Raw genomic sequence first — 25,782 nt, forward strand, 5'->3', positions numbered from 1 at the left:
TTCGGCTCAGGTCATGATCTCAGGGTCCTGGGATCGAGTCTCGCATCGGGCTCTCTGCTCAGCAGGGAGCCTGCTTCCTCCTCTCTCTCTCTGCCTGCCTCTCTGCCTACTTGTGATCTCTCTCTGTCAAATAAATAAATAAAATCTTAAAAAAAAACACAACAACTTAAAAAGCAGATAAAAACAACATAAAAAGAGCTCAGAGTTTCTTGTATCTGAAAAGGACATGTTGGCTTAAGGAAGTAACTATGTTCAACTGGCAGGGCTAACTTTTCCACATTAAAATCTAAGAGGAAGTTCAATAGTAGAATTCCTTAAATAAAAGAGTTCTTAAAATATAATGGGCAAAAAATTCTATAGCAATTTTTAGAAAGATATATGATATTCAAATGGATGATTCTTTTTATAAATGCTCTAGAAAAGAGAAGAGCAAATACAATGCCAGCATTTCTTTTTGTCCTTTTTTTTTTTTTTTTTTTTTAATTCTAACTAGTTGGTGCCTGGGTGGCTCTGATGGTTGGGCCACTGCCTTTGGCTCAGGTCATGATCCCAGAGTCCTGGGATGGGGTCCCTCATCAGTCTCCCAGCTCCACGGGGAGTCAGCTTCTCCTTCTGAGAAGCTTCTCCTTCTGAGTCTGCTTCTCCCATCTCACTCTCTTCCCCTCAAATAAATTTTAAAAACCTTTGAATAAATAAATAAATGAATTCTAATTAGTTAGTTAACATAATGCCAGCATTTCTAATAGGCCCCAGATTAATCCTCGAACAAAGCCTGTGTAGATAGACCTGGTGCAGTGTCAGAGTTAAGAAAGGTAAAGTTAAAACATCCTCAAATCTTTTTAGAATGTCCTGTGGCCTAATTGAGTTTTTACCAAGCATTGAGCTACTGTCACTTCATGGGTGAAACTCATAAATATCTGAAGAGCTGTACTCTCTAAAGCTGATTAATGTGTGATCAAAATGGCTCAGATACTTAACTGGCAGGCAGTCAACTTGATATTCCGCTGTCACAGTCAAGGCTTCCCTATGGATATTCTCATCTGGGTGAAAGGCTGTCCCACCCTCCAAAAGAGTTGGGCTGGAAAAGTGGACCAAAATCTGTCAGGACCTACATTTTCTCAACCTTTGAATCTGCTCAAGAACATGAAGAATTCAAGAAAGAACACAGGAGATTTAGCTATAGAAAATTAAAGAGATTATTTTGGTGTAAAAAGGATTTAAGAAGAATTGTCTTGAGTTTGCTGCCTCAACCTTACCCTACACAAATCCTTAATATGGACAGGGGGATACCAGATTGTGGTGGAATAGCTTTTTAATGGTCCCTTCAGGCTTGCCACCACACCTAGTAAGTGAATGAGCTAAGGTACATCCCAGGGCTAAAATGAATGATTTGGAAATTAACTGTCCCTCCTCTCCAAAAGATGATTTAAAAAAAAAAAATTGAAAGCCAAAATGAAACCACAGTAAACTGTTCATATTCCTATATATTTCATAATCTGATAGGCAATTTTTCTCATTTAATTTAGTCTTTTACATCAGCATTAATAGTCCTTTTTACAAGCTTTAGTTATTTGTCCTTTTCCATGGGGTGTGTGTGTGTGTGCTCATGTTTAAAAACATGAGTCACGTTTAAAAACAGAATAGAAGAGTGGGACAGAATAGAAGCAGAGAGAATTGAATTAATGCAATCAGTCTACGTGATACTTAGCTCCCCTATGTTTAAGACCAAAACTGCTGGCTGACCTACCACTTTGGTACTCACATCGTGGCCTCCATTATAGAATATCTAGGGTTAAGTTTACACACTGTGGCTATAAAACAGAGTCATACTCACTAGCCAAAACATGTAGTCATTCATTATCTTTTTCATTTAATAAATGACTACAACACACCAGGTACCAGGCCCTTGCAAACAGGAAGAAAAGACACACAGTTCCTGTTTTGAAGTAGCCCACAGTTAAATCAAAGTTCATAACCCTGCTTTCATGCTAGAATTATCCAAGTGGCTAAATAAACAAAAATGAACCTATGCCCAGGCTCAGTCCTGGAGATTCTGATATAATTGGTCTGCAGTGGAGTCTGAATGGAGTCAGTATTTTTCAAAAAAAGTTCCTGGCATGATTCTCATGTACAGCAAAGGTTGAGGACTACTGTTTTAATGGCTGAAAGAGAACAGTTAATAAACAAATACAAGGGAAATGTTCTAAACGAAGCCAGTTGAGCAGAACAGCCAGCCTGGCTTCCTCCTCTGAATCCTTGAAGACTCCACTTCTAGGCGACTGAGAGCTCGTTTACATTCTCAGTCCTGCCAGGTGCTATGACAAACCAGTTTTCAGAAACTGGAATTGGTTAGGAGGTTGTCAACTCAATCATTCCTTCCAGTGTTGCATTCTTCTAACCTGCCTTGCTCCTAGTGACCAAGTCCTAACTTCTGGTAACTGAAGTTAGGTTGGGACTCTGCCTTGTGTTTGGGCCCTCCTCTCCACCACCTGAATTCTCTGGCTGGCTGCTGAGTCTCTGGTAAGAATACCTACAGCCTGTACCACCAGTCTTTTTTTTGTCCTCCAGATCACCTGCCACACCTTGGCAGGTCTTTCTTTTATCTTCCATCTGATCTGGCTCGCCTTGCCTCGGCCTCCCCCTCTGCCCCAGGCTTGATGCAATCAATATAGATACCATTTGAAAACTATCAAATATCAAGATTAGGAATACCTTTTATATACTAAACAAATATACACTAAATATTTTTCAGTTTATTCTTCTTACAGGCTTTTTTCTAGCTTAATTACATTTCTTGGTAAAGCCTGATACACTGAGTCTATTTTTCTGGATCCTCATCGGCAGAACAACTGGACATTCTGGTAGGGCCTGAGCTACGTCTGCTGGCATATTTATTGACTTCAAAGGGAGACCAGTGATCCTCTAACTCTGGTGGATTAAGTTAACTTGCAACTCAAATTCAGATTACACTTGTGATACCGTGCTAGATTTATCTGAGGCTTGCTGTTACATGATGAGCTTTATTTCTGAAATGTTAATACATTCCAAAAGAAGTCATTCTTCTGCAATAGCAATCCAAATTTCACATCCCAAATCTTGAAATTGATAACATGCCTCCCCACCTCTGCCCTATCCATTCTAACATATAATACATATCTAAGCAAAAGTAAAATATTGGTATTTAAGAAAATCATTAAATACAGTCAACTTTACACTACAGGTAAGTTTTTACAAGGACTTATGAAACCCCAGTTTACTGTCTATTCAGATATGAGAAATATTTTATGAACATCTATTATAACTCTCATCACACACCATGTTGTAAGTTCTGAGTTTTCCATGTAGATTGTAAGCCCGGTGTACAGTGATGATATCCTATTCCTCTGCTCTTGTTGCCCACACATATTGTGCTCACATACCGTAGCTGCTTAAGAAATGTATGTCCTAAGAATGAATGTGCCTGTTGCATATGAACATATCCACGTGTCTCCTGGGTTTTGGTGTTCCTTTACGGTGAAGGACTTTGACTTTGTGCATCCCAGGGTTCTTTCCTAGTCTGTGAGCCAAAGGGTGGCTTCATCTCCTGCTGTTTTGTGGGTCAGTGTCTGCAGCTGTTCTTTGTAGTTATATTCTGGGAATGGAATGGCCACAAAAAATGACTTCCAAATCAGTAAAACAAAACTCTTTACCCACGAGCTCATCAGAAGATCATTTTCTGAGGGTAAAACTTCTGTAGGGGTAGTTTTATTAATGTCATGCCTGAACACCTGCCATTCTGAGACTATTGATGAGAAAATAAGAACTCAATTTCACCTTCCTTCAGTTAATCAGATTTGGAATCCATTGCATCAAAGGTGCTTTTAACTGATCCATGATTAGGTTAAGAGTTTACCTCTTTGGTGACCTAAATGTTCTTACAAGAGTTTGCAGTTGTATCTTTTTGCACCTGCATTTGTTTCTATTTCTTTAGTAGTGGCAACCCCAGAGTCTGCTTCCTATACAAATATATATTCTGGTGTCTTCACCTATTGCCTTTTATCTGGTGTGTATGTGTCTAGCGTTGTCCTGTTTTCTCATGGAATTTTACAAAAGGTACTTATAATGAGGTGTGGCACTTTATCCAGACAACTTTTACAGTTGTGTATAAGTCATTTTTCACACCCAGGTCTTAGAGGGCAGTTTTAAGAGTAGTTGAAAGTAGGTTATGAAGTAATAGGATGAGAAGGGTAGATACTTCCTAAAAGGATACTTTTGATACACTTTTCAAGTAATATGCAGGGAGAGCAGAAGTTTCTATGTTTACTTTCTTGCCTTATCATAAAAATAAATATCACATTATATATCTACTCTTTGTTTCAATCTGAAAATCGATGTGGATTGAAGTGAACATGCTTGGACTAGAATGAAGGCAAACTTAAAATAGCTGGTTAATACTTTTTTAATCCTCTCTCATTTCAAATGTTTCTTTTGAAGTTATTTTTTATTGATTTATAATTGGCCCAATATTATATTAATTTCACATGTACAATGTAGTGATTCAATATTTATGAACTGATCACCTTGATAGGCCAAGTTACCATCTGTCTCTTTACAAAGTATACAAAGTGGTTGCCTATATTCCCTATGCTGACTATTACAGTGCTTTCTATACTGTAACTTCTATGAACTGAAATATGTAATAACTTTGAAAAGCAATAGAGATTAAATGGGAAGATAAGTAATTATTATGTAATAATCTGAAACTATTTGCACAGTGAACAGTGTAAAGTTTGTTCACATAATAAAGGGGAAGACTGTATTCCCTAGCCCAGTCATGGCATCTCTTGAAACTGGGAAGTGAAAGTTTCTTCCTTTCTATAGATCATCCAGTTAAAACTGCTGTTAGTTTTACCCAGGAGTCAGCAAACTATGGCCTGCAGGCTAAATTTGGCCCCTTGCCTCTTTGTATGACCTGCAAGCTAAGAATGGTTTTTATTAAACAGTTGAAAAAAATTCAAAAGAAAATTAATATTTCAAGGCATGTGAAAATTACTTAAAATTTAAATGTCACAATACATGAAATATATAATGCATATAACTGGCACAATAAAGTTTTACTAGAATACAGCCATGTTCATGAGTTTATGTATTATCTATGGCTTCTTTGGTTATGGCAGAGTTGAGTATCGTGACAGAGCTGAAAATATTTACTGTCTGGTCCTTCACAGAAAACACTTGATGACCCCTGACTGGACTTAAAAGATACAATTAAATAAATTCTGCTTTTGTTTAAGAATCATGCTTGTTCACTGGACTGTTCAGCTCCTACAACTGGGAAAATATTCTTGTAGGACTTAACGGCCACAGTATGGTGACAGAATAATGTCCTAGAAATGTACACTTGAAATAGTCCAGGAAACATACTTTGACCAAGAACTTCCCCATTTTTAGGTACAGTCCAGAATAGCCCTGGATCACTTCAAACCTGGCTGATTCCTGTCCTAAGAGCTGCCTGTGATGCGATAAACAATTCACATCCGCAGGCCAAACTTATCAGCTATTCAGATAGCATACACTGATAATTTTGAAAATTAAGAAAAACATAGAAAGTAAGATTGAATTGCTCTGGTGTCTTACACAGATGAGATTAATCTTAATGAAAGTGTCAAAGCCCACCTGGACGGGTTTCTGCCACAACAGGCCCAGCAAGGTCCGATGGCTTGCCAACACCCGCCTGGTTGATGGCTCGGACACGGAGCACGTAGCTGACACCCTCCTTGAGGCCTTGTACCTAGAAGAAGCAGGAACAGAAGTGATGGGTGTTCCATGTCATTTGAATAGAGGTGCTCTTCCTGTGCACAGACGATTTTGTTATAGAGCTCAATTTCTCCCATTCGTGGAACTCTATCTCCTGTCCTCACTTAAGGTTACCAGATTAACTTTTTTTTTTTTTTTTCAGGTTAAACTTTTCAACATGTACATGTTTTTCTCCACCTCAGGCTTGAAATGTATCTGAATATAAAACATCCAGGAGAGCGAATCTATATCACAATGGGTATGAAGATTATAGGACATCTCTACTTCTTTATGCCTATATTGTTTGAATTTTTCATCATAGGCATGTGTCTGTTTTATAATCAGAAAAGTCAGTAAGTTTATTTTCACTTTAAAAACTGTGGACAAACTCTGAGATAATTTCCTTACAGAAAATTAACCTCCTGGTTTGTGGGGCACATTCAATCTCAGTGTCAATCTCTTTCCCTCTCTTCTATATTCACCTTTCTTCTTTTTCTTTCTTCAAATGAGTGAACTTAACCATTCTTTGATATGTTTAAACTCTATCATTTTTTTCTTCCCACCCGTATTTTCTAGGCTGTTGGTCCCCTCTGCTTAGCTTCTTATCCTTGTTTTGTTTACCCTGAGTCAAGCCCAATCTCAGCTTTTGTAATCCTTTGCTGCATCAAGTTGAAGATTTGGAAATTATTCTGGCCATAAATATACACCATCACCATCAGATATATCTGATTTTTTTAAATGTTCTTTGGGGGTTTCTTTAAATCTACAGGCCTCCTGACTCATTTGAATAACCAAATAGCATGCTAAGTTCCTGACCTTCCTTCTCCTTTTTCTTTCCCACATGAAATGCAACCTTTCCCACCTCCTCAAGGTTTTGGAAGAGGTTAGGGAGCTCACTGGCATATGCTAAGATGAGTTAATGGTGTGTTTCAAGGTCATCTCTCTTGGAGGATATATTTATATTTTTTATGGGGACAGTAAATACCTCAATCCTGGAGAGAAGCTGACAGACAGTATGGACTTTAGTCCACAGTGGCAGGTCAATGGGAGAGAACTTGTAGAGCATGCATACTCTGAGAATCTTGCAAGGCCCACCCTCTAGGCAGTGGCTTATTCTGGCAACAGGTAGGGCTGCAAACTAAATGCAGTGTGCTGTTTTCTGTATGACTGTGGTGAAGCCACACTTCGTTCTAAGTAATGAGTCAGAATCATATTCCCCACAGCTTCTGAAGCCCTAGTGTGGATTCAGGGTCTCCAAGTGTCACTCCTGACATAGGAGAAAACATTCTTTTGAGATATCTATTTGTTACAAGTGAGATTCACTGGCTTTAGCAGAACAGTCACTGGCAGATAAGTTAGGAATTTGTTCACTTAGAACACTTTAGAGCAATCTGGAAGCCAAAGATGTGGATAAGGGTGAGGATTACTTCAAGAGTTGAGTGAACCCATTCCACTAGCCTCTGAGAGCTCATATGAGCACAAGCATGGGAGAGCCCATGAAGTAAGACAGTGCATGACTCAAAGGAATCAGCAGGTAAAGCCTTGCTGGCATGAATGCTATGAAAACAGCACCCTCAAATCAAAAACCATCCTCTAAAATCAATCAATCAGTCAATCAGAGGAAGAAATGAGAAAGTCACCTCTCTAAAACTGTGAGTAACCAAAATGTAAGGTGGGCAGTTGGAGGAAAGGAGGAAAAGAAGAGAGAGGAGGGAGCTCGTAGATGTTTTCCAAAGCTATATTAAGGGATTCAGGTTAAATATAACCAAATTGCTTTAAGCATCAGAAACTTTGCCCAATCCCAACCACTGTCAAATGGAATCTTACCAGGAGCCCAATATAGGAAACAGACCACAACAGAAATGTGTTTTATCTTGCTAACTTTAGAGTTAATAGTATTAGGGTAGCATTTCTTCTTTAAAAAAAAAAAATGTTTCTCAAAATATGAGCACTGTCTTACCCTCAGGTATGTGTTCTTAATAGCTGCCTTATTGAGTCCTCGCCACTGGTCATCTTTGGCATGGGCCTCCTTCAAGTCCACAAAGTAACCCGTGACGGGAGTCCTTCCCGAGTGGATAGGAGGCTTCCACTGCAGAACCAGGGAGGTTTTCCTGACTTCACTATATTTGACATTGTGTGGGGGTCCTGAAAAAGAGAGAAACGGAGACCAAAGTATAAGAATTATGACATACATGTCAAAATGCAAATATGTGTAAATCTAGAGCCATATCTGAAGTCTTAAAGCTGAATCCAGTGTTCTTTTGTGAAATCTACTATTTGTGTAGAAATAGGTATTTTGTGGTCATTTTGTATCAAGTTTCCTCAATGGCTCTACATCAATCTACTAAGTCCTTTTATGGGCAAGGCAGTTAGAGTTAATTCAGAAGCTGGATGAAAACTTGCTTTCAAGGGGTTTAAAACTGTTTAAACTGTTTTATCAAAAACAGTTTAATTTGGTTGTCAATTCAGTTTCAGATTATTTTTGTATAGAAATCTGAAGCTTCCCCTAACTTTCAAATTAGGATGAAGAAAGCAACTCTATATGATGGCATATGAATATAGATAGTAATATTTCTTCTACAGGAAAAAGGAATATGTTATAAACTAGATCTCTTCTGGAGGGAAATCCTTCCCATAAAGCATATATTCCATCTACGAGTAAAAACAAACTATAATTACAGTTTACAAAGAACTTTCACCAAAACAAATACAATCAAGCCTATGGGTCTCAGCTAAACATTGCTAGGTATTTTATGAGACCCAAACATTGCTAGGTATTTTATATTTATTTATCTCATTCATCCTTAAGACAACAGAAAACTCAGAGAAGCCAAGTAACTTGACCAATCTGTTCAGGAAGAAAGTCAAATGTCCGCCCTGCCCATGTGCTCTTTGCACTCTTGGGAATCTAAACTATAAGTGACCCCCCACATCCTTCCATGACCACCAGCTGCTATGTAGGTGATATATTTATTTTCTTTTTTCCTGACCTTTAAAAAAAAAAAAACAAAACTGATTTCTAACCAACCAATCAAAATCCCCTGAACTAACTCACAGTGTCCTAAAAGCCAGCTACAAACACAGCCTCTATCATGCTATCCTTTGGCATTTTGCAAATTGATAGCTCAATATTTATGGGGCCCTGTCCCTTGGCTTAGTGTGCCATCCCTGCTTTCCAACAAGGTAAGAGGTTTAAATAACACGGTAATATATTTAAATAATAACATCAATGCCTTATAATAACATGTCATATTCTGTTTTACAAAGGACTTTTAAATCATTTTCTTGTGCCATCCTCAGAATTCTGTGAGACATCCAAACAGGTAGCACTCATCCTGCAATCTCTTTTGCTAACTAAATCTCTTTCAGTTGAAACATCTTCCACAGGTCTGCTCAGAATTTCCTAGTTTCTAGTTACTCATATTTTAACTTGATTCAGGAATTGCAAGAATTTAAAAACAGATCCACTTTTGTGTAGGTGAGAGAAAGAGCTTAAGAAATACCAACTGGCTTAAAGAAGGTACATGGAAAGGCAGCATATTTGCCTCATATATTTACTGAAGCTGAGTGAGTGCTTGAACTGCTCTTGGGTTTCTCTTGTAATCTTTTTATTCACACTTGACGGAGAAGTGATGTGAACAGAAGCTCTCTAAGCAAAGGCAAAAATGATGGTTCTTCAAGGGCACTAGGGTTTCAAGTAGAGGAAGGGGGTGGCATCAGAAACAGGGCTGGATCTACCCAGTATACTCCAGTATGGCCTTGTGTATGTTGAATATTAAATCCAAGTGAGAGAATCAAGTCATCCTGCGGCACTCATTGGGTCTGTGAAATTGGTACCACTGGAAGCAAAATAAAATCACCCACCAAAGACTTTAATGTTGTTGTTTGAAACTTAAGAGGCTTAGTAAATTTCTTTGCATTCAATTTTTTAATTTCTTCAGTGTTGTTGCTGTATATGTTTTTAAAAGCACAGGTAAGTGTTTCTACCATTCTCCCCGTTTTCTTCCCTGTTCAGTCAGCCATTCACTGTGGCAACCTCCAAAGGAGAATATTTCCAGCCAGGTTGAGGAACTTTATTGTGATGCAGAGTTGAGACAAAAGTGCAGAGAGAGCAGAAGGACTGGAGAAGTAAGTGAGGGAAATAGGTGGAGCAAGTCCAGTACTTAAGTCCTGGGCAGGGATGTGAAGTACACCTTCATAATATAACAAAGAGCTTGCAGCAAGGGAGGAGAGAGACAAGGAAGAGGAGCCACATTGGCTGAGCTTAGAGAGAGATATTTGGGGGAGGTTGATAAATGGCATGAGAATACATAAGAATTAGGGAGTACAGGAAGAAGTTTTTGAGACATTTTGTTGTGGATACGAATTAGATGCCCTTTGATGGTCTTTAAGAAGCACAGACAAAACTCAGAATTCCTTTTAAATGATCATGTGGAACTTGAATTTTGTGCTTCGGGTTAGTCTTATTCCAAGCAGAGGTATAACTATGATTTACTGGGAATACAAGCACAAGAAATTATAGTCATTTTATGTTGGTATTTATATTTATTATTTATATTGGTATTTTTATTTAGTAGGATTATAAAAATACCTCAGGTAAACATAAGGGGCCAAGAGAATGCTTTTCTCTTAGAACTATCTATTAGGTACTTAAATTTACTTCCAAGTTGGAGGTTCTTTTGGAAGAAACTCCAATGGTTTTCATGGTTTACCTGGAACAGCAATGGTCCACTCTTCACATTTGAAGCATGCACTTACTGCTGAGGGCTCTCCCAATCCGGCGATGTTCATGGCTGCCACTTGGAACTGATACACCATGTTTTCCTTCAAGTTGCTAATCTGCAACATGACAATATCCCAGATAGTGGATGTTGATTCAGGTTCATTTATTTAAGTTGTTTAACATTTTTTTTTACTTACCCACTGTGTTGGATACACCCTGAAGTGACCCCCAATGAGTCATACCCTTTTGTAATCTACTCCCCTTCAGTGTGGGTGAAGCCTGTGACCTGCTTCCAACCAAGAATTTATGGCAAAGGTATTGGAATATCAGTCCTGTGATTGTAGTTCCATCATATGGAAAAGGAGAGGGGATATTACAGATGCAATTAAAGTCCCTAATCAGAGGATTTTTGAGTTTATCAAAAGGGAGATTATCCTGGGTAGGCCTGATTTAATCAGATGAAAACTCTCAAAATGGGGTCTGGGACTTTCACAATGAGAGCACTGTCTTGATGGCCTTGAAGAAGCAAATGCCAGGTTGTGAATGGCCTAGCCACACACAGTTGGAGAAGGGCAGCCTCTAGAAGCAGAGGGCCCCAGACTTACAGCTGAAAGAATTGAATTCTGCCAATAAGTGTATCAGCTTGGAGGAGGAACCCAGCTCCAGAGGAGAATGAGCCCAGCTGACATCTTTGTGAGACCTCATGCAGAAAATCCATCTAAGCCAAGTCTACACTCCTGACTCATGGACACTGTAATATAATAAATTAATAGAAAAGTAAGGCTTATATAGATGAAAATTACAAAAATTCTAAGCTAGGAATCAAAATATTCAAAATCTTGTCATTTTTTGCTCCTTATTGAGTGACTTAATGTTTTCTATATCCCTCAGAAGAAATTCAGTTATGGTAAATATATGTGATAAAATAATGAATGTGAAAACATTTGCAAAATAGACTATATTAGTGTGAAAAAAATCTATGGACTATACACAATCCTTTGAGCTTAAAAATGCTTAATAATTGGGGGTGCCTACGTGGCTCAGTCACTTAACTGCCCAACTCTTGATTTGAGGGTCCTGGGATCAAGCCCTGTTCCAGGCTCTGTGCTCAGGGGAGTCTGCTTGTCCTTCTCCCTCTGCCCCTCCCCGCTCATGTGTGCACACTCTCTCTCTCTCTCAAATAAGTAAATAAAATCTTTTTAAAAAATGCTTTTAAAAAATGCTCAATAAATGGAGGCATTGATGTAACCAGCTGAGTTAACAAAGCTTACCTACTGTATGACTTAAAACAAGGCAAAACAAGTATGTATCTATGATTTAGTCTACACCTGATTTAATCATGAAGTCATAAGTTCATCTGCAAGAGGTCTTGTCATGCCAGTTATTTAGGGTATAAGGTGACTATAATGGCTACATGTTATGGTAACAAAATAATACAAACTCTATTTTTGATTCATACATACATGCACACACATTCCTTTTAAGAAGGGAAGATCTTTTTAAATAAGAAGAGACCATCATGTAGATAACTTGGATCTCAAAGTACTTTATTCAGGTACCAAGTCTGTTTTGGGCCTCCATTAGTATGACTAAACATTCTAGTTTTCCTGGGTCCTAGTTTAAGGATATAGGCAGTTGTACTGTTGAAACTAGGAGAGTCCTAGGCAAATGGGAAAAGTTGGTCATTCTAGGCTTAGGTGAAATATTGTAGCATGGGACTTCTATTTCTGGCAATGGTGAACTAGGCTATAGAGATTGTCTTGCTAAAAAATTCAAAATACTAGATAAAAATATCTTTTAAAAATCTTTTCAAAAGCATCAAATTAGTGTCACAATGTTACAGAATTATCAGGACAGAATAAAGAGAAATACAGAGCCAAAAAAAAAAAAGGGGGGGGGGGGATTTTACCTTGGGGATAGTGGCCAATAAAGAAAAATTTGACCTTTCGTTTTGTTTATCAAGCAGAAGAACACAGAAATCAAAGCCTAGAGCCAACCTTAAAAAGGGGATAATAAAAGAGAGCCCTCTACAGTTAAGATGGAACCCTAAAAGGTCTTTACTCTTTGGGAGTAAAGTTGAGTTAGAAATAAACCTGCCTTTATACAGTGCAAATTCATATTGCTTGATTGTCCAAAAAATTAAAGCCTTGTATTTAAGAAAAAAAAAAAAAAAAAAAAAACTGAACAGGTGGTATCCCCAGGCACCTTGCAGAAGCAAATACAAATCCTCTACAGAGAAAGATGCCTTCATCCTAAAGCTCAAATTATTCATGAAAATATTTTAATGACAATGAGCAGCCCACAATCAAAGATAACCAAACATAGGAAATAAGACATCATGAGCCAGGCTACAAAACTAATGATAACAGATACAGACCTGCAAAGATATTAGATAATAGAATCATCAGAGATTAGAAAAATAGCTATGCTTACTATGTTTTAAATATAAAATACAAACTTAAAATATCTGTAGGACTAATCCTGAAACTAATATTATGGTATATGTTAACTAAGTAGAATTTAAATAAAAACTTGGAATCTAAAAAAATAAATAAAATAAAATATCTGCAGGAGATAGCAAACTATAAAATACTTTATAAAATGTAACCTTAAAAAGGGAAAAATACAATCAGAGAAAAATAGTGGATGTGTTTAACAAGAAATCAGATGCAAAAGAAGAGCAAATTTGTAAACTAATGGAAAGTTATAAGAAATTACACAGACCACAGTTCAAAAAGATACAAGGATGAAAGAGAGCAGAGTGATTAAAAGACGTGGAAGACAGAATGAAAATGTCAAATACATGTTAGAGTTTCAAGAGGAGAGGGGAGAGAAACTAATGTAATCTAGACAAATCTAAATAATTACTAACTAGAAAACAATAACAACAATACTTTTGAATTAAAAATTGACTTAAAAGCACACATACAGAAACATACAATGGGAATAGAATAAATGGCTTAGGTATTCTGAGGCCCTATTTTTCTCAGACAAGAGTAAAACAGTAGAATAAATTCAGACTGCTAATTTGCTCACTGTAATTTCTGCAGTAACCACCAAAAACAAACACAGAAACCCAGAGTCTATACCTTTCAAGGTAGTGTAGAGGGAAAAGGGGATGGCTAAAGGAAAAAAAATAACTATTCCAAAGTAGTCAGGTTAGGATAGAAACTGAAACAGAACAGGCAGGACAAATAGAAAGTACAAAATAAAGATGATTGGTTTTTCAAAAAAAGTAATAAAAACATTAAATGCTCTAGTTAAATGACAAAGACTCTCAGGTAGAAAAATATACAACTCTATATTATTTTTAAGAAACATATAGGGGTGCCTGGGTGGCTTAGTGGGTTGGGCCTCTGCCTTCAGCTCGGGTCATGATCTCAGGGTCCTGGGATCGAGCCCCGCATGGGGCTCTCTGCTCAGCAGGGAGCCTGCTTCCCCCTCTCTCTCTGCCTGCCTCTCTGCCTACTTGTGATCTCTGTCAAATAAATAAATAAAATCTTAAAAAAAAATTTAAAAAGAAAAAAGAAACATATATAAAGCATAAAGTTAAAGATAGATAGAAAGTCAAAGGAAAAAATTATATACCATGCAAACACCAACCAAAAGAAAATTGATAAATTTATATTAATAACAGATAATATATATTGAAGGGAAATATATTTTTAGTAATACAGAAAGTCACTTTGCATGCATCTAATAACACCCCTTCAAAATATATAAAGCAACATTTTAATTGGGTGAATTTTATGATATGTTAATTATATCTCAATAAAGTAAGATTACCCTTCAATTTTCCTTTCCAGTACTGTCCTTGTCAGGTATTTATACCAAATTAACTCTAGTCTCAGGGTAATTTCATTCATAAACATAGAAGCAAAAATACTAAACAACAATAAACAAAAAAAAATCCAGTAATATATAGACAGAGTATACATAATGTCTAGCTTAGATTTATGGCTGGAAGGCAAGGTTATTTCAACATTAGATAGTTACTGGAATATACCACATTAAAACTAAAGGGAAAAAATCATATAAGCATCTCAATAGATTCAGAAAAAAAGATTTCATCATTTTAACTAATTCTTTTTTTTTTCATTTTAACTATTTCTTAACTAGGAACAGAAGGAAACTTACTTCAGCTGTCTATCAAACACTGATAGGAAATATAATACTTAATGGTAAAATGGTGAAATGCTTTCCTTTAAGACAAAAATCAAATCAAGAATGACCAGGACCACCACATCTATCAATATTTTATCAAAGATTTTAAGCAGAAAGTTAAAAAAATGAAGCAAAAAATATAAAATTTGGAAATGAAGAAGTTAACTGTCTTTTATAGATGATATGATGATTTACACAGAATCAAAAAGAGCTCATAGGTAACTTATAGAAACAATAAGAAAATTTAGCAAAAACCTATATAAAAATGATGTATATTTCTCTATCCCAGCAATAACAAAATGATATAAAAACATACTATTTAGGGGCACCTGGGTGGCTCAGTGGGTTAAGTCTCTGCCTTGGGCTTGGTCATAATCTCAGGATCCTGGGATTGAGCTCCACATCGGGCTCTCTGCTCAGTGGGGAGCCTGCTTCCCCCCCTCTCTCTGCCTACTTGTGATCTCTGTCTGCCAAATAAATAAAATCTTAAAAAAAAACCCACACTATTTAAACCCTGAAAATATGTAATACCTACAAAAAATAATAAATGATGTGCAAAACTTCTATAGAGAATTATAAAGCTTTATTGAGAAACTTTAAAGACCAAAATAAATGGAGAGAAATATCATGTTCATATATTAGAATATTTAATATTTTAAAGATGTTATTTACTGCTCAATTTATTTATGGATTCAATGCAATCCCAATCAGAATTCTCAAAAGTTTTAGTATAATTTTTTTTATTGTGTTTGCTCTTGCTTGTCTTATTTTTTGGTAGAACATGGTAATCTAATTATACAATTTATATCAAAATACAAAGGGATAAGAATAGCCATGGAATAAAAAAAATAAACTGAGATAACTTGATCTACCAGTTACCAAATGTGCTATGAAATGGTAATGATTAATGTGGTATTGGTCCAGTGGTAGACAAACAGAGCAGTGGAACAAAACAGAAAACACAGAAGCAGACAAGTACCTCAAAGAAACTTAATACATGATACAGATAGCCTAGCCCAATAGCAGATAAAGGACAAACTTTTCAACAGATGGGACAACTAGGTGTTCCTACAGGGGGAAAATGAATGTTGACCTTTACATCACACACAAAATTTATAGGTAAAGTAATGACTTTAATGTGAGTGGCAAACCAGAGCTTATAGAAGAAAATCTAGTACAATATCCCCACGACTTTGGATGGTAAAGGCATCTCTTTAAGAAAGGGGGGGGGGGCAGAGCAATCACTAGTGGCACGGCAAATGTCGTTAAGTCTGGGAATCATGAGTTTGGTATTAAAATTAGTGTTGTTACCATAAAGAGAAGAAAATACTATCCAATGAGCAAGAAAGATAGACACAACTTCCACAGCTACCAAGGGTTTTAAGCTCAGAATATATAAAGAACTTCACAAGTCAGTAAGAAAATCTTTTAGAAAAATGGGCAAAAACTTTGTACAGGCATGTTATAAATGGAGATTTCAAAATGGAGTATGTATATATAGCAAAAGATATTCAGACTCATTTGACACCCAGATTGTCAAAACTGAAAATGTGTGATACCAAGTGTTAAAGGGATGTGCAACAATTGGGAGTTCTCATACTCCAATCTACTAAAATTGAAGATAAACAGATTCTCTGGCCCAGCAATTCTACTTCTAGGTAATAACCTAGAGAAACTAGTGCATATATGTGCCAGCAGACATGTACAGAAATGTTCATAGGTACACTGTTTGGTATAGCTATCGATGTGAAAATGCCCAAACATCAATCAATAACTGAATGGAAAAGTATATTATGAGACCCTCATACAACAGAATACCATACAATAATGAAATCATAGCTACACACCAACATGGAATAATCTTAAAAATACAATTTTGTTTTATGTATTCTTGTTTTATTTTTATGTGTTCAGTATGTTTGTGATATTTCATAAATTTTAAGCATTAAATTTAAGAACTATGGCATTGAGTTTGGGAAAGCTTCCTTCACCCAGCCTTACCCTGCTCTTGTCCTCACAGGATGGGGTTCTGGAAGTATAAAGGGAGGTGACTTTCCTCTAGCTGACAACACTCCAAAGAGGGGAGCCGTAGTTATGGCAACAGTGAGACCCTTCAAGTACTCTGAGATGGACAAAGCAGTGAAGAAAAGAAATTGTGGGTAGACACATGTGGACTACTCCTTCGTGATGACACTATGGTGGGGGATACCTCACAAGTGGTGAGCTGAGGCTGGGCGTCAGACTCATGCCATTATTCTTTATGATTTGAACACTGAAAGTTAAAAATGCAGTCATTTGGATCCTGGGACCCTTGATGCTAGCAGCATATTGATTAGAGAAATTTTGTAAGTTTTGAAATAAACTTTTACTTTTACCACAAGTAAACATTTTATAGTAAATATTCTAGGAAGTTATTATGTTTATATGTATGAATCAGAAAATACCAATCCTTCCTGATCAGTCAGATTACTTCTATTTACCTTGGTATATTTCCGACAAAAGTCACGTAGACAATGGACACTGGAGAAATGACATGAATCATTTACAAGGCGCTGAGTGTGGGTGTGGGTGTGCATGTGTGTGCAAGTGAACATGTCGTCATATATATGACACCACACTACAGAAGGTCATTTACCTTATATGCCTCATCACTGACAGCTTTGATGTTGGCTTCTCTCCATCTTCCTGGTACTCCATCAATTACCTCACGATAGTTCACGTAATAGCCAGTAATTTCAGCCCCTCCAGTCTTATCTGGTTGCTTCCATCCAAGAACCATCGAGTCACGAAAACTTTCAAGACAAGTGATGTCACAGGGTGGAGAGGGTGCAGCTGTTGCAATATGAGTAGCAAATGAGTAGACAGAAATGCATTTATGATTTTAAGCACATTAAGCTTGTTTCATTTGTGCCACATGGGAGGGCACTAGGGTCGTGCAGTATAAAACTAAAATGTGAGACAGATCCGTAACTTGGCACCCAGTTTGGTGTATGAGGAAAAAAAAAAAAAACAGTGAAAAGTGTACTGTAATTATTATTCCAAAGACAAAAAGGAACTGCCCCCCTACTTCCACAGAAGAATAATTTTTGAAATACTAAAAGTAAAATGGTGCAATATTCTAAAAAATGGTTCTGTTCCCCATAAGAAGAAATATTTTTCCCTAGATATATATTTCATTTCTTTACGTGGTTTTGTTTTTATTTGCTCCTTGAAGAAAATATGTATATCAACTTCTGTCTCAATGTACTTACGGAGAATTTCCATATTATTTCCAAATGGTTAGCATTTCACCATTCAGGCATACATACCCTTGTGAGACTTTATGACTAAACAAGTTCTATCTACACACAGAAAAAAATCTTATTTGGAGCTCAGCTAAATGCCATCTTTAAAATAAAAAACAAAAACGGGCACAATCTGCCATATGATATTTTTCTTTTAGTATATAATACCTTTTGCTGCATTATTTTTAACCTGATGTTGGACTATTATTCATGTAGTACAAAATACTATATAGCTGTCACTGTGTTTATTAGTTCTTAACCAGAAAAACATTTGGAGGATGTTTTAAAAGTCTCTCTTCATTTATATGGCTTCTGATCAACTTTTTGCCCAACTACTAAATTATAGTTTTTGATAAAGAAAGAGAGGGTCAGATGGTGGAAAGAAACCCATCTAGATATGCAATAACATCATAGAATTTTCTGAATATTTATTTGGATTACAGGGGGAAAAAGAACTATTTTTATTCAAAAGAGTCTTAGAAGAATAAAGATTTTAAAAATGTTTGTTTCTCTTTCCCCCTCACAAACCTCCTTCATTCTTTATATTAAAAAAAAAAAACAACTTCTTCTCCCTCTCTCTCTCTCACTCTTCCTATTACAGAGCAATATTAAACATCAACTCTCAAATGAATATCTCATCTTGAGCTGAGGGGACAATAAAGTTTTAAAAAAATGGAAGTGACAGAAGCTGGGGTGAAGTATCAGTATATGCTTATCATTTCATCTAAAATATAAAAGCCACAAGTACCAAATATCCTAATAAGAAAATTCTGAGCTTGCTGCTAAATAGTCTTAAATAAATCAGTTCTGGGAATGTGATTCATACAGCACAGAATTTAGCTTTATGTGATTATGATACCCTGTTAAACTCTTCATGGCACTTCAAAGAGATAATGTTACTCATATTTATTTGAGTTAAATATGAAGGATAACTTGAAAACCTGAAGATGAACAACAGAAGTTAATAGCTATGATCCTGAAGAAATGGGATTTCTTTGTAAAATATTTTTCCTATACCTGTACTAAACATGAATATTTCAAAGGACCCTATATAGGCTGTGATTGTCAAATTCTTCCAGCTCTCAGTTCTGCTTTTCTTAGCAAAATAAGGCCAGAGTTGTGTCTGCCAGGGAAACCAAAAAGGACTCTATAACCAAAATACTTTACTCTATTGTCATTAAGCACAGTGAAGTAAATACAAAAGCCAAACTCATATAAAATTACTTTTACAATTCACTAGACAAAAGTATTGCAAATGGATAGCTGAAAACATGTCGAATGAAGAATAAACATAGATGAAAGTAAACACAGATGGAAGAATGTGATCTAGACAATGAGGTGAGGACACTGATGGGAGACAGATGGAACAGTTGTAGTTTTTCGACTCTCACCTATGTCCTTCTTCTTTTTCAGAGGGTCAGACTTACTTTTCCCCTTAATATCTGCCTTCTGTGGTGATGGGGTAAGCTCTTCCTGAACTGTTTCACTTACTTTACTCACTTCTGTTTGGCCCAAGTTGTGAGCACTACTGGGTAGTGAAGGTTTGTTAAGTTTGCTACCAAGCAAAGCATCTTTCTTAAAGGTTGGCTGGGAGGCTCCATGCATGCCTCCCCTGGAGTCTGTTAGTCCACCAGGTGTATCATTCAGTTCAGGCCACACATCTGGAGACACTCCTCCCCCTATAATCGCCAGATAACAACAGAAACACTTTAAGCCCAGACACAGTACAAATTGCTCTTACTTAACAGAACAAAGGGAAAAACAGGACCATATGCAGAACAAAAGTAATCTTAGTTTAACAGAAATCACTCAGGCTGGTAGAAATAATTTACACCAAGGAAACAGCTCAACTTCTCCATATTCTGGGAAAAGAAGAAATGAAAACAGAAAACCTCGAACAGAACAGGAACCATTTTGATCTGCAGAACCCAAGTATATTTAAGAAAAAAAGCAAACCTCTGACGTTTTTTGAAAGAAATTAAGGCTTATTATTCAACAGACTGAGGGGAGGAAAAGATCATAAAGTACACAAGACTTACATTAAAGATCCTGATTTTATAACAGTGAGAATTACGTACATTATTGAATAATTAATGGCCTGTACCTCCTAACCTCAAAAAAACAAAAAGTTCACTATTATTCATATTCTAGAGACTATTAAAAAGTAATACAGCATGCTAACTGAAGATAACTGGTATGAAATAACTTTCCCTTCAAATATGGGTTACTCTATCACAGACTTCATTTTTGGTGCTCTGAACTACCTGGGTCCCTTCCCTACTTTATCGAAGATTGGAAGGCACATTATGTACATGCATACAATTACTTTGTTACCAGTTTTATTCTGCGGGTTACTTTGTGAGCAGAGATGTAGCATATGATTAAGCAACCACATGTGTCTTGTACAAAATTTAGAGGAGTTTATAAAGAGCATGTTAATGTGTAGTTAGTGAAAACAAGCCAGGCTTTGTCGCAGGTGAAATGGCTTTTAGGTACAAAATGATCCGTGTTATGGGTGATATACCGCTTCAAGGAACCGGATGGCCCTCCACATTCCCAGCATGAGAACGAAGTTAGAATGGAGTTTCACACAGTGGGAAATATCTAAGGAAACTCAGACTTGTGAAGATGACAAGGCTATGGGTGCACACAGAATCTGGATAAGTGGTGAAGATCTGTAAAATGACGGCTACAGAAGGTTAGCTGTCGCCTGGAGTCAGAGAAAATGATCACCTGGGGATGGAATCATCAAGCAGTACTAGAAGCTTTAGACAATTACCGGAGAGGATGGTATCTTCCTTTATAACTTATTAAAAAATCCATTTTTATCTACCAAGTTATGCATAAGGAACTTACCAATAGCAGCTTTAACTTCAATCGCTTCTGAATCCTGTGAATATTCGCTAAGTCCAGCTGCATTCACTGCTCTAACCCGGAAGATATAACTCTGACCAGTCGCCAATCCATGGCAAGTAAATCTAAAAGGAAAGGATGGGGGAAATTAGACAAGATGGTTTCAGCTTAACTGAATGATCTGGCTTTATAAAAACCATTCGTTTTCTAAAAGGAGGAAGCAGAGGGACAGAGATCAGGTAACGTTTGTGCATTAGACAAGAAGGAAGCTAATTAGGGCAATTTTCTAAACTCCCTCCATCAAACAATGCAGAGTGCTGGCTTTTTCCTGAATAAGTACTTTAACTTTTCTGAGCCTTTGGTGTGTGCATCAGTAAAATGGATATAATAATGCCTCCATAATAATTTTTGTGTAAGATTGGCCAGAAAAGGTATTTAAAGTGCCTATTTCAGGGCCTGGCATATAAGAGGCATTTAGTAAATAATAGGTGGTACTAATATTATTAAAGGCTATTTCAGGTATATACTTGTGACTGTAAGACATTGGCTGCTCCTTGTTATAGAGGCCTAGTAGTCCCTGCTTCCCTGCATGCCAGGGAGGTATAATTACTTGAGAAATTACACTAGAATTTGAAAATAAGATGAAATATAAATTACCATTTAGATCTAAGGATCCTGTAATGAGGTGTGAATTCATGGGAAGTTTTACACATAAAACAACCTTACTCCTTAATAGCTATTATGGCTATAAGTAGCTATTTCATGAATCACTCTAACATTTTAATCCATCCTGAAGACTATAACCAGAGGAAATAACAGGTCTGCTAATGACTCTATCACCATTAGTAATGTTGGACTATTTAATGAAGGCAGTCATAAATTAGGCCAATCCTTCAGGTCAGCTCAGTTCAGCAAATATTTATTGAGCACTTCAGTGTTCCAGACACTGAGCTAGGTATTGTGGACACAAAGATGAATAAAAAATGGTGTCTGTCCTTGAGAAGTTCTTATCTGTTTGTGGAAAGGCAGACCCTGCCTAACCCTCTATAAATATTTCTAAATGGTCCCAGGAAAAGGCTGGGAATGCACAGCAAAAGTGAAATGAACAAATGGGCTAAATGAATCTCTTGCTTTCTCCCATTCATTGATTTGCCTCTATTCTCCTGTTCTACAAAAGAAACAACTCATCCTATGGGGGTCCTTGGTGTTTGATGTGGTCATGCCAGAAAATAGCAATCCTGTTTGGCAATTTTGGGGGTGGAATTCTCCTCTCAGATTAGTTGTAAATCAAAGGAGTCTCAGAGTTTGGTTGCAGGTCAGAATTCATCATCAACCTGAAAAGCTGATTGATAAAATATTTGAAAGCAAGAAAAAATAACTCTCTTCAGATTAGAAACAGATATAAAGAAGTTGCAAAGTATTCTGAATGCCCCTCTGTTGGTATTACTGTGTCCTTAGCACTGAGTTTAACCATGTTCAGAATTTGTAAAATGCTGATAGTTCTTTCCTGTTCACTTAAAATGCTTAGGGGAAGGGAGCCTAGGTGGCTCAATAGGTTATGCATCCAACTCCTGATTCCAGCTCAGGTCATGATCTCAGGGTTTTTGAGACTGAACCCTGCTTACGATTCTCTGTCTCCCTCTCCCCCTGCACCTATACCACACCCTTCTCTTAAAAAAATAATTAAATAAATAAAATGCCTGGGTACTTTATGTCAGCTAGAGTCTACTAGATCCTTGAAATTTAGTATCACACCAAATATTAAAGACCAGAACAGAGGGGTAAAAAGGACAAATGGTATGAAGAAAAAGAATCAGAAAAATACCATAAAATGAATTCATCATAGCTGGCATTAGTGTTTCTAAGTATTCAAGATCATAAGTAGGCTTTTTTTCCCCAAATATATGGCAGTAGATTATGTTCAATTTTAAATTCATTTGGGTATTTAAAGTATAATGTTTTATTTTTTTATTTTAAGATTATATTTTTAAATATAGATTTAAGATTATATTTATTTAAGATTATATTTATTTTTAAGATTATATTTATTTATTTGACAGAGAGAGAGAGAGACAGCGAGACAGGGAAGGAATACAAGCCAGTGGAGAAGGAGAGGGAGAAGTAGGCCTCGCGCAGATCCCAGGATGCTGGGATCATGACCTGAGCTGAAGGCAAATGCTTAATGACTGAGCCACCCAGGTGCCTCTAAAGTATAATGTTTAAAAAAAAACAAACTCCCTCTATTGGATATTTGTGCTGCTCTATGGGTCCATGGCTGCATTTTCTCTCTTTTTTTCGGGGGGGGGGATCATTATTTTATTTTAAATTAAAAATTAATTTCTTATTTTTATTTTTTATTATGTTCAGTTAACCAACATATAGTACATCATTAGTTTTAGATGTAATGTTCAATGATTCATTTGCTGTGCATTTCCTCTTCATAGCCTCCCTGCTCTAGAGTCAGAAGGCTCCCCACAGCACCCCTCTACCCCAACATTGCGGTTACCGTGGGCCCTTCACAGGGTTGTTGTTGCAAGGCTCCCACTTGCCCGAGCCAACAATGCTTGACTCTATGTAGTAGCCGACCAACTCTTTAGCATCTTTGGATTCCTCCCACGAAACTACCACTGATGTGTCTGTATTTCTGCTTGGGATGATTTTGCCTGGGGGCTTGGGGATATCTGACAAAGGAGGAAAATAATGATCAAACTCAGGGTGGTTTCAAAAAATTTGATCTTATCACATATGAACACACACACACATACATATATAAAGTTTATATAAGTAATCATATCAAACATATAGTTGTTTTATTTTATATTTGTTAAAGCAGAAAATTTTAAAAAATTGCTATTTTGGGGGCATAATGAAAATACTCCAGAAAAAAAAATACATTAGCAATATTGTTGAAACTCCTGGAGAAGTTTACTTTTCATAATTTCATAGCTCATAATAATAATTTTTAAAATGTATCAGTAAGGTATAGTCATCAGTTAAATTTATAATGTGAAAGAAGGATGTCACCACTTCTATTTCCGGATGGGTACATTCTAATGAGATTCTTGCTTTGGGGATTTTTTTTTTCTTGAATTGAATTCAAATCAGTTTTGTTCAACCAAACTCTCTACTCACCAAGTTTGTCCCCTACCACCGTCACTTCCGTTGCCTCTGAGGGCTCACCAACTCCTGCTGAGTTAGAACAGCGGACACGGAAACGGTAGGATTTCCCTTCAGCCAGGTCGAACAGAGCAAAGCGAGGCGACTTCACAGGGAGCTCTGTGTTCACCCGCTGCCAGTTTTCTGTTCCTGCTTCACACTGCAGACCCAACAGAGAGACCCATTCACAGCACAGCAAGAATAGATGGGAACTTTGAGCCAGGCATCTGGCAGTCTTAGTTATCAGTCAACAAACTACTTACCTGTTATGAGTGGAACTGAAGAAGCGATATGGAGGAAATTAGGAATGAAGCATTGTAGTCCAGAGGATTCTCTAAATCAAATATGTCTTTGGATTATTTGATAAATATGCTACTTTAATACTTCACTGACTTGTTAACTAAGATCATCGATCTACTTATAAAAGACTATTTTGAAGACAGTTTGGGATCAGATACTTTTCTAATTCTTTGTGAGGTAAATAGGTTTATTATGCTATACAAAATCCTTAAATCTTCATTGTTATAAACTGTTTCATTTTAATTGAGTGTTATTTAATGACTCATAATCTCATTCTGGTCTGTACTCAAATACCACTTCCTCAAAAAAGCCTTCTTGATCACTCCCTGCCTAGTCTATCAAAGAATCTAAAAGAGTTCTTTGTTCCTTTCTCATCATGCTCTATCCCTTACTCTGCTTTCTTTTTTTCAAAATCAGTTATCTGTATTTGAAATTAAGTTATTTATTTGTCATCTCCTCAATGAAATGAGTTCAGGGAGTTGTCTTGTTCCCTGTTATACCCCAGAGCCTAGAATTGTATCTGGCACATACCAGATAATCAACAATTTTTTTTTTCTGAATGAATGAATTGTTTTGAATTAGAGTTTCTTTTTTCCTTCCCTATATTTTAGAATAAATAATGGGAAAAACTAAATTTAAAGCAATTCTTTTCTTGGAAATAAAATGATCTAGGGTGACTCTGAAATCCTTAAAAGGATGTGGTATTGATTTGCTCTTTGGTAGAGAATATAGTGAGAAAACTACCACTGGTCTTCAGTAATCCTTTATCCTGCCTATTTGAACCCTCAATTTTGCCCCAAGGTTAGCAGAAGTGATTTTGCTTCAGAACTTTTAAACATTTTCAAGAGACTTTTCTAGAAATCCAACCCTCATGATACAGTGACCAACTGAAAAGATGATACACTGTTGGGACTATAAGAATACTGATATATTGCTTGGCATAACCTTCATTGACTTGAAATGGAGGCAATGTGGTATCGTGCAAAGGAACCGGAGGCATTCATTGCAGTCTTAGCTTTGTTAATAACAAGATATGTGACCTTCTTTGGTCTCAGTTTCATCATTCATAAAATAAGCAAATGTGACAAGGTAACCTCTAAAGTCCTTTGTAGAATCTTCCACGATTATGTCATTATTGGTGGGAGGGTAGAAAGGATAAATTCCCCCTAAACAGTCAATCTGCTGCTAACTGAGGGATGAAATTCTCCCAGACCTTTAATCCTTTAGTTTAGGGCTTTGACTCATTTTGACACATTCTCCCCTGGGGAACATATAACAATTATCAGTCATTTATACTTTCATTATAAAAATAATAGCTGCCTTTTCACTATGCTAAGAGCTTTATGGCATTGTAACTTTTTAATCCTCTCAACTATGCTCTGAATTTGTGGGGGTAGCACTGAGTGAGTATCCCAGTTTTCCAGAGAAGGCAGGCTTGGGAAGATTGAAAGGCAACTTTTTAATCACAGCCTCACATACAGTATATGAAAACTGAGCCAGACTGCCCAGGTTCAAATCCTAGCTATG

At 36.7% G+C, this 25,782-nt stretch overlaps 1 protein-coding gene across 29 annotated transcripts in view; it reads right to left on the reverse strand.

Annotated features, from left to right (window-relative positions):
* Positions 1 to 25,782, reverse strand: part of MYOM1 (myomesin 1) — a 165,374-nt gene that overhangs the window by 37,073 nt on the left and 102,519 nt on the right. For 19 of the 29 annotated variants that reach the window (XM_082698952.1, XM_082698946.1, XM_082698951.1 and 16 more), the window contains 7 exons: positions 23,932 to 24,115; positions 23,306 to 23,480; positions 20,803 to 20,924; positions 17,298 to 17,494; positions 10,488 to 10,614; positions 7,736 to 7,920; positions 5,656 to 5,770 (listed from right to left, as the gene is read on the reverse strand). In XM_082698952.1, coding sequence (XP_082555078.1) covers positions 5,656 to 5,770; positions 7,736 to 7,920; positions 10,488 to 10,614; positions 17,298 to 17,494; positions 20,803 to 20,924; positions 23,306 to 23,480; positions 23,932 to 24,115 — 1,105 coding nt within the window. Of the gene's footprint in view, positions 1 to 5,655; positions 5,771 to 7,735; positions 7,921 to 10,487; positions 10,615 to 17,297; positions 17,495 to 19,337; positions 19,626 to 20,802; positions 20,925 to 23,305; positions 23,481 to 23,931; positions 24,116 to 25,782 lie in introns of all 29 variants that reach the window. The other 10 variants (XM_082698934.1, XM_082698959.1, XM_082698955.1 and 7 more) reach the window with 1 other exon arrangement.

The sequence above is a fragment of the Mustela nivalis genome (genome assembly GCF_964662115.1).
Source record: "Mustela nivalis genome assembly, chromosome: 14".
Lineage (NCBI taxonomy): Eukaryota > Metazoa > Chordata > Mammalia > Carnivora > Mustelidae > Mustela > Mustela nivalis.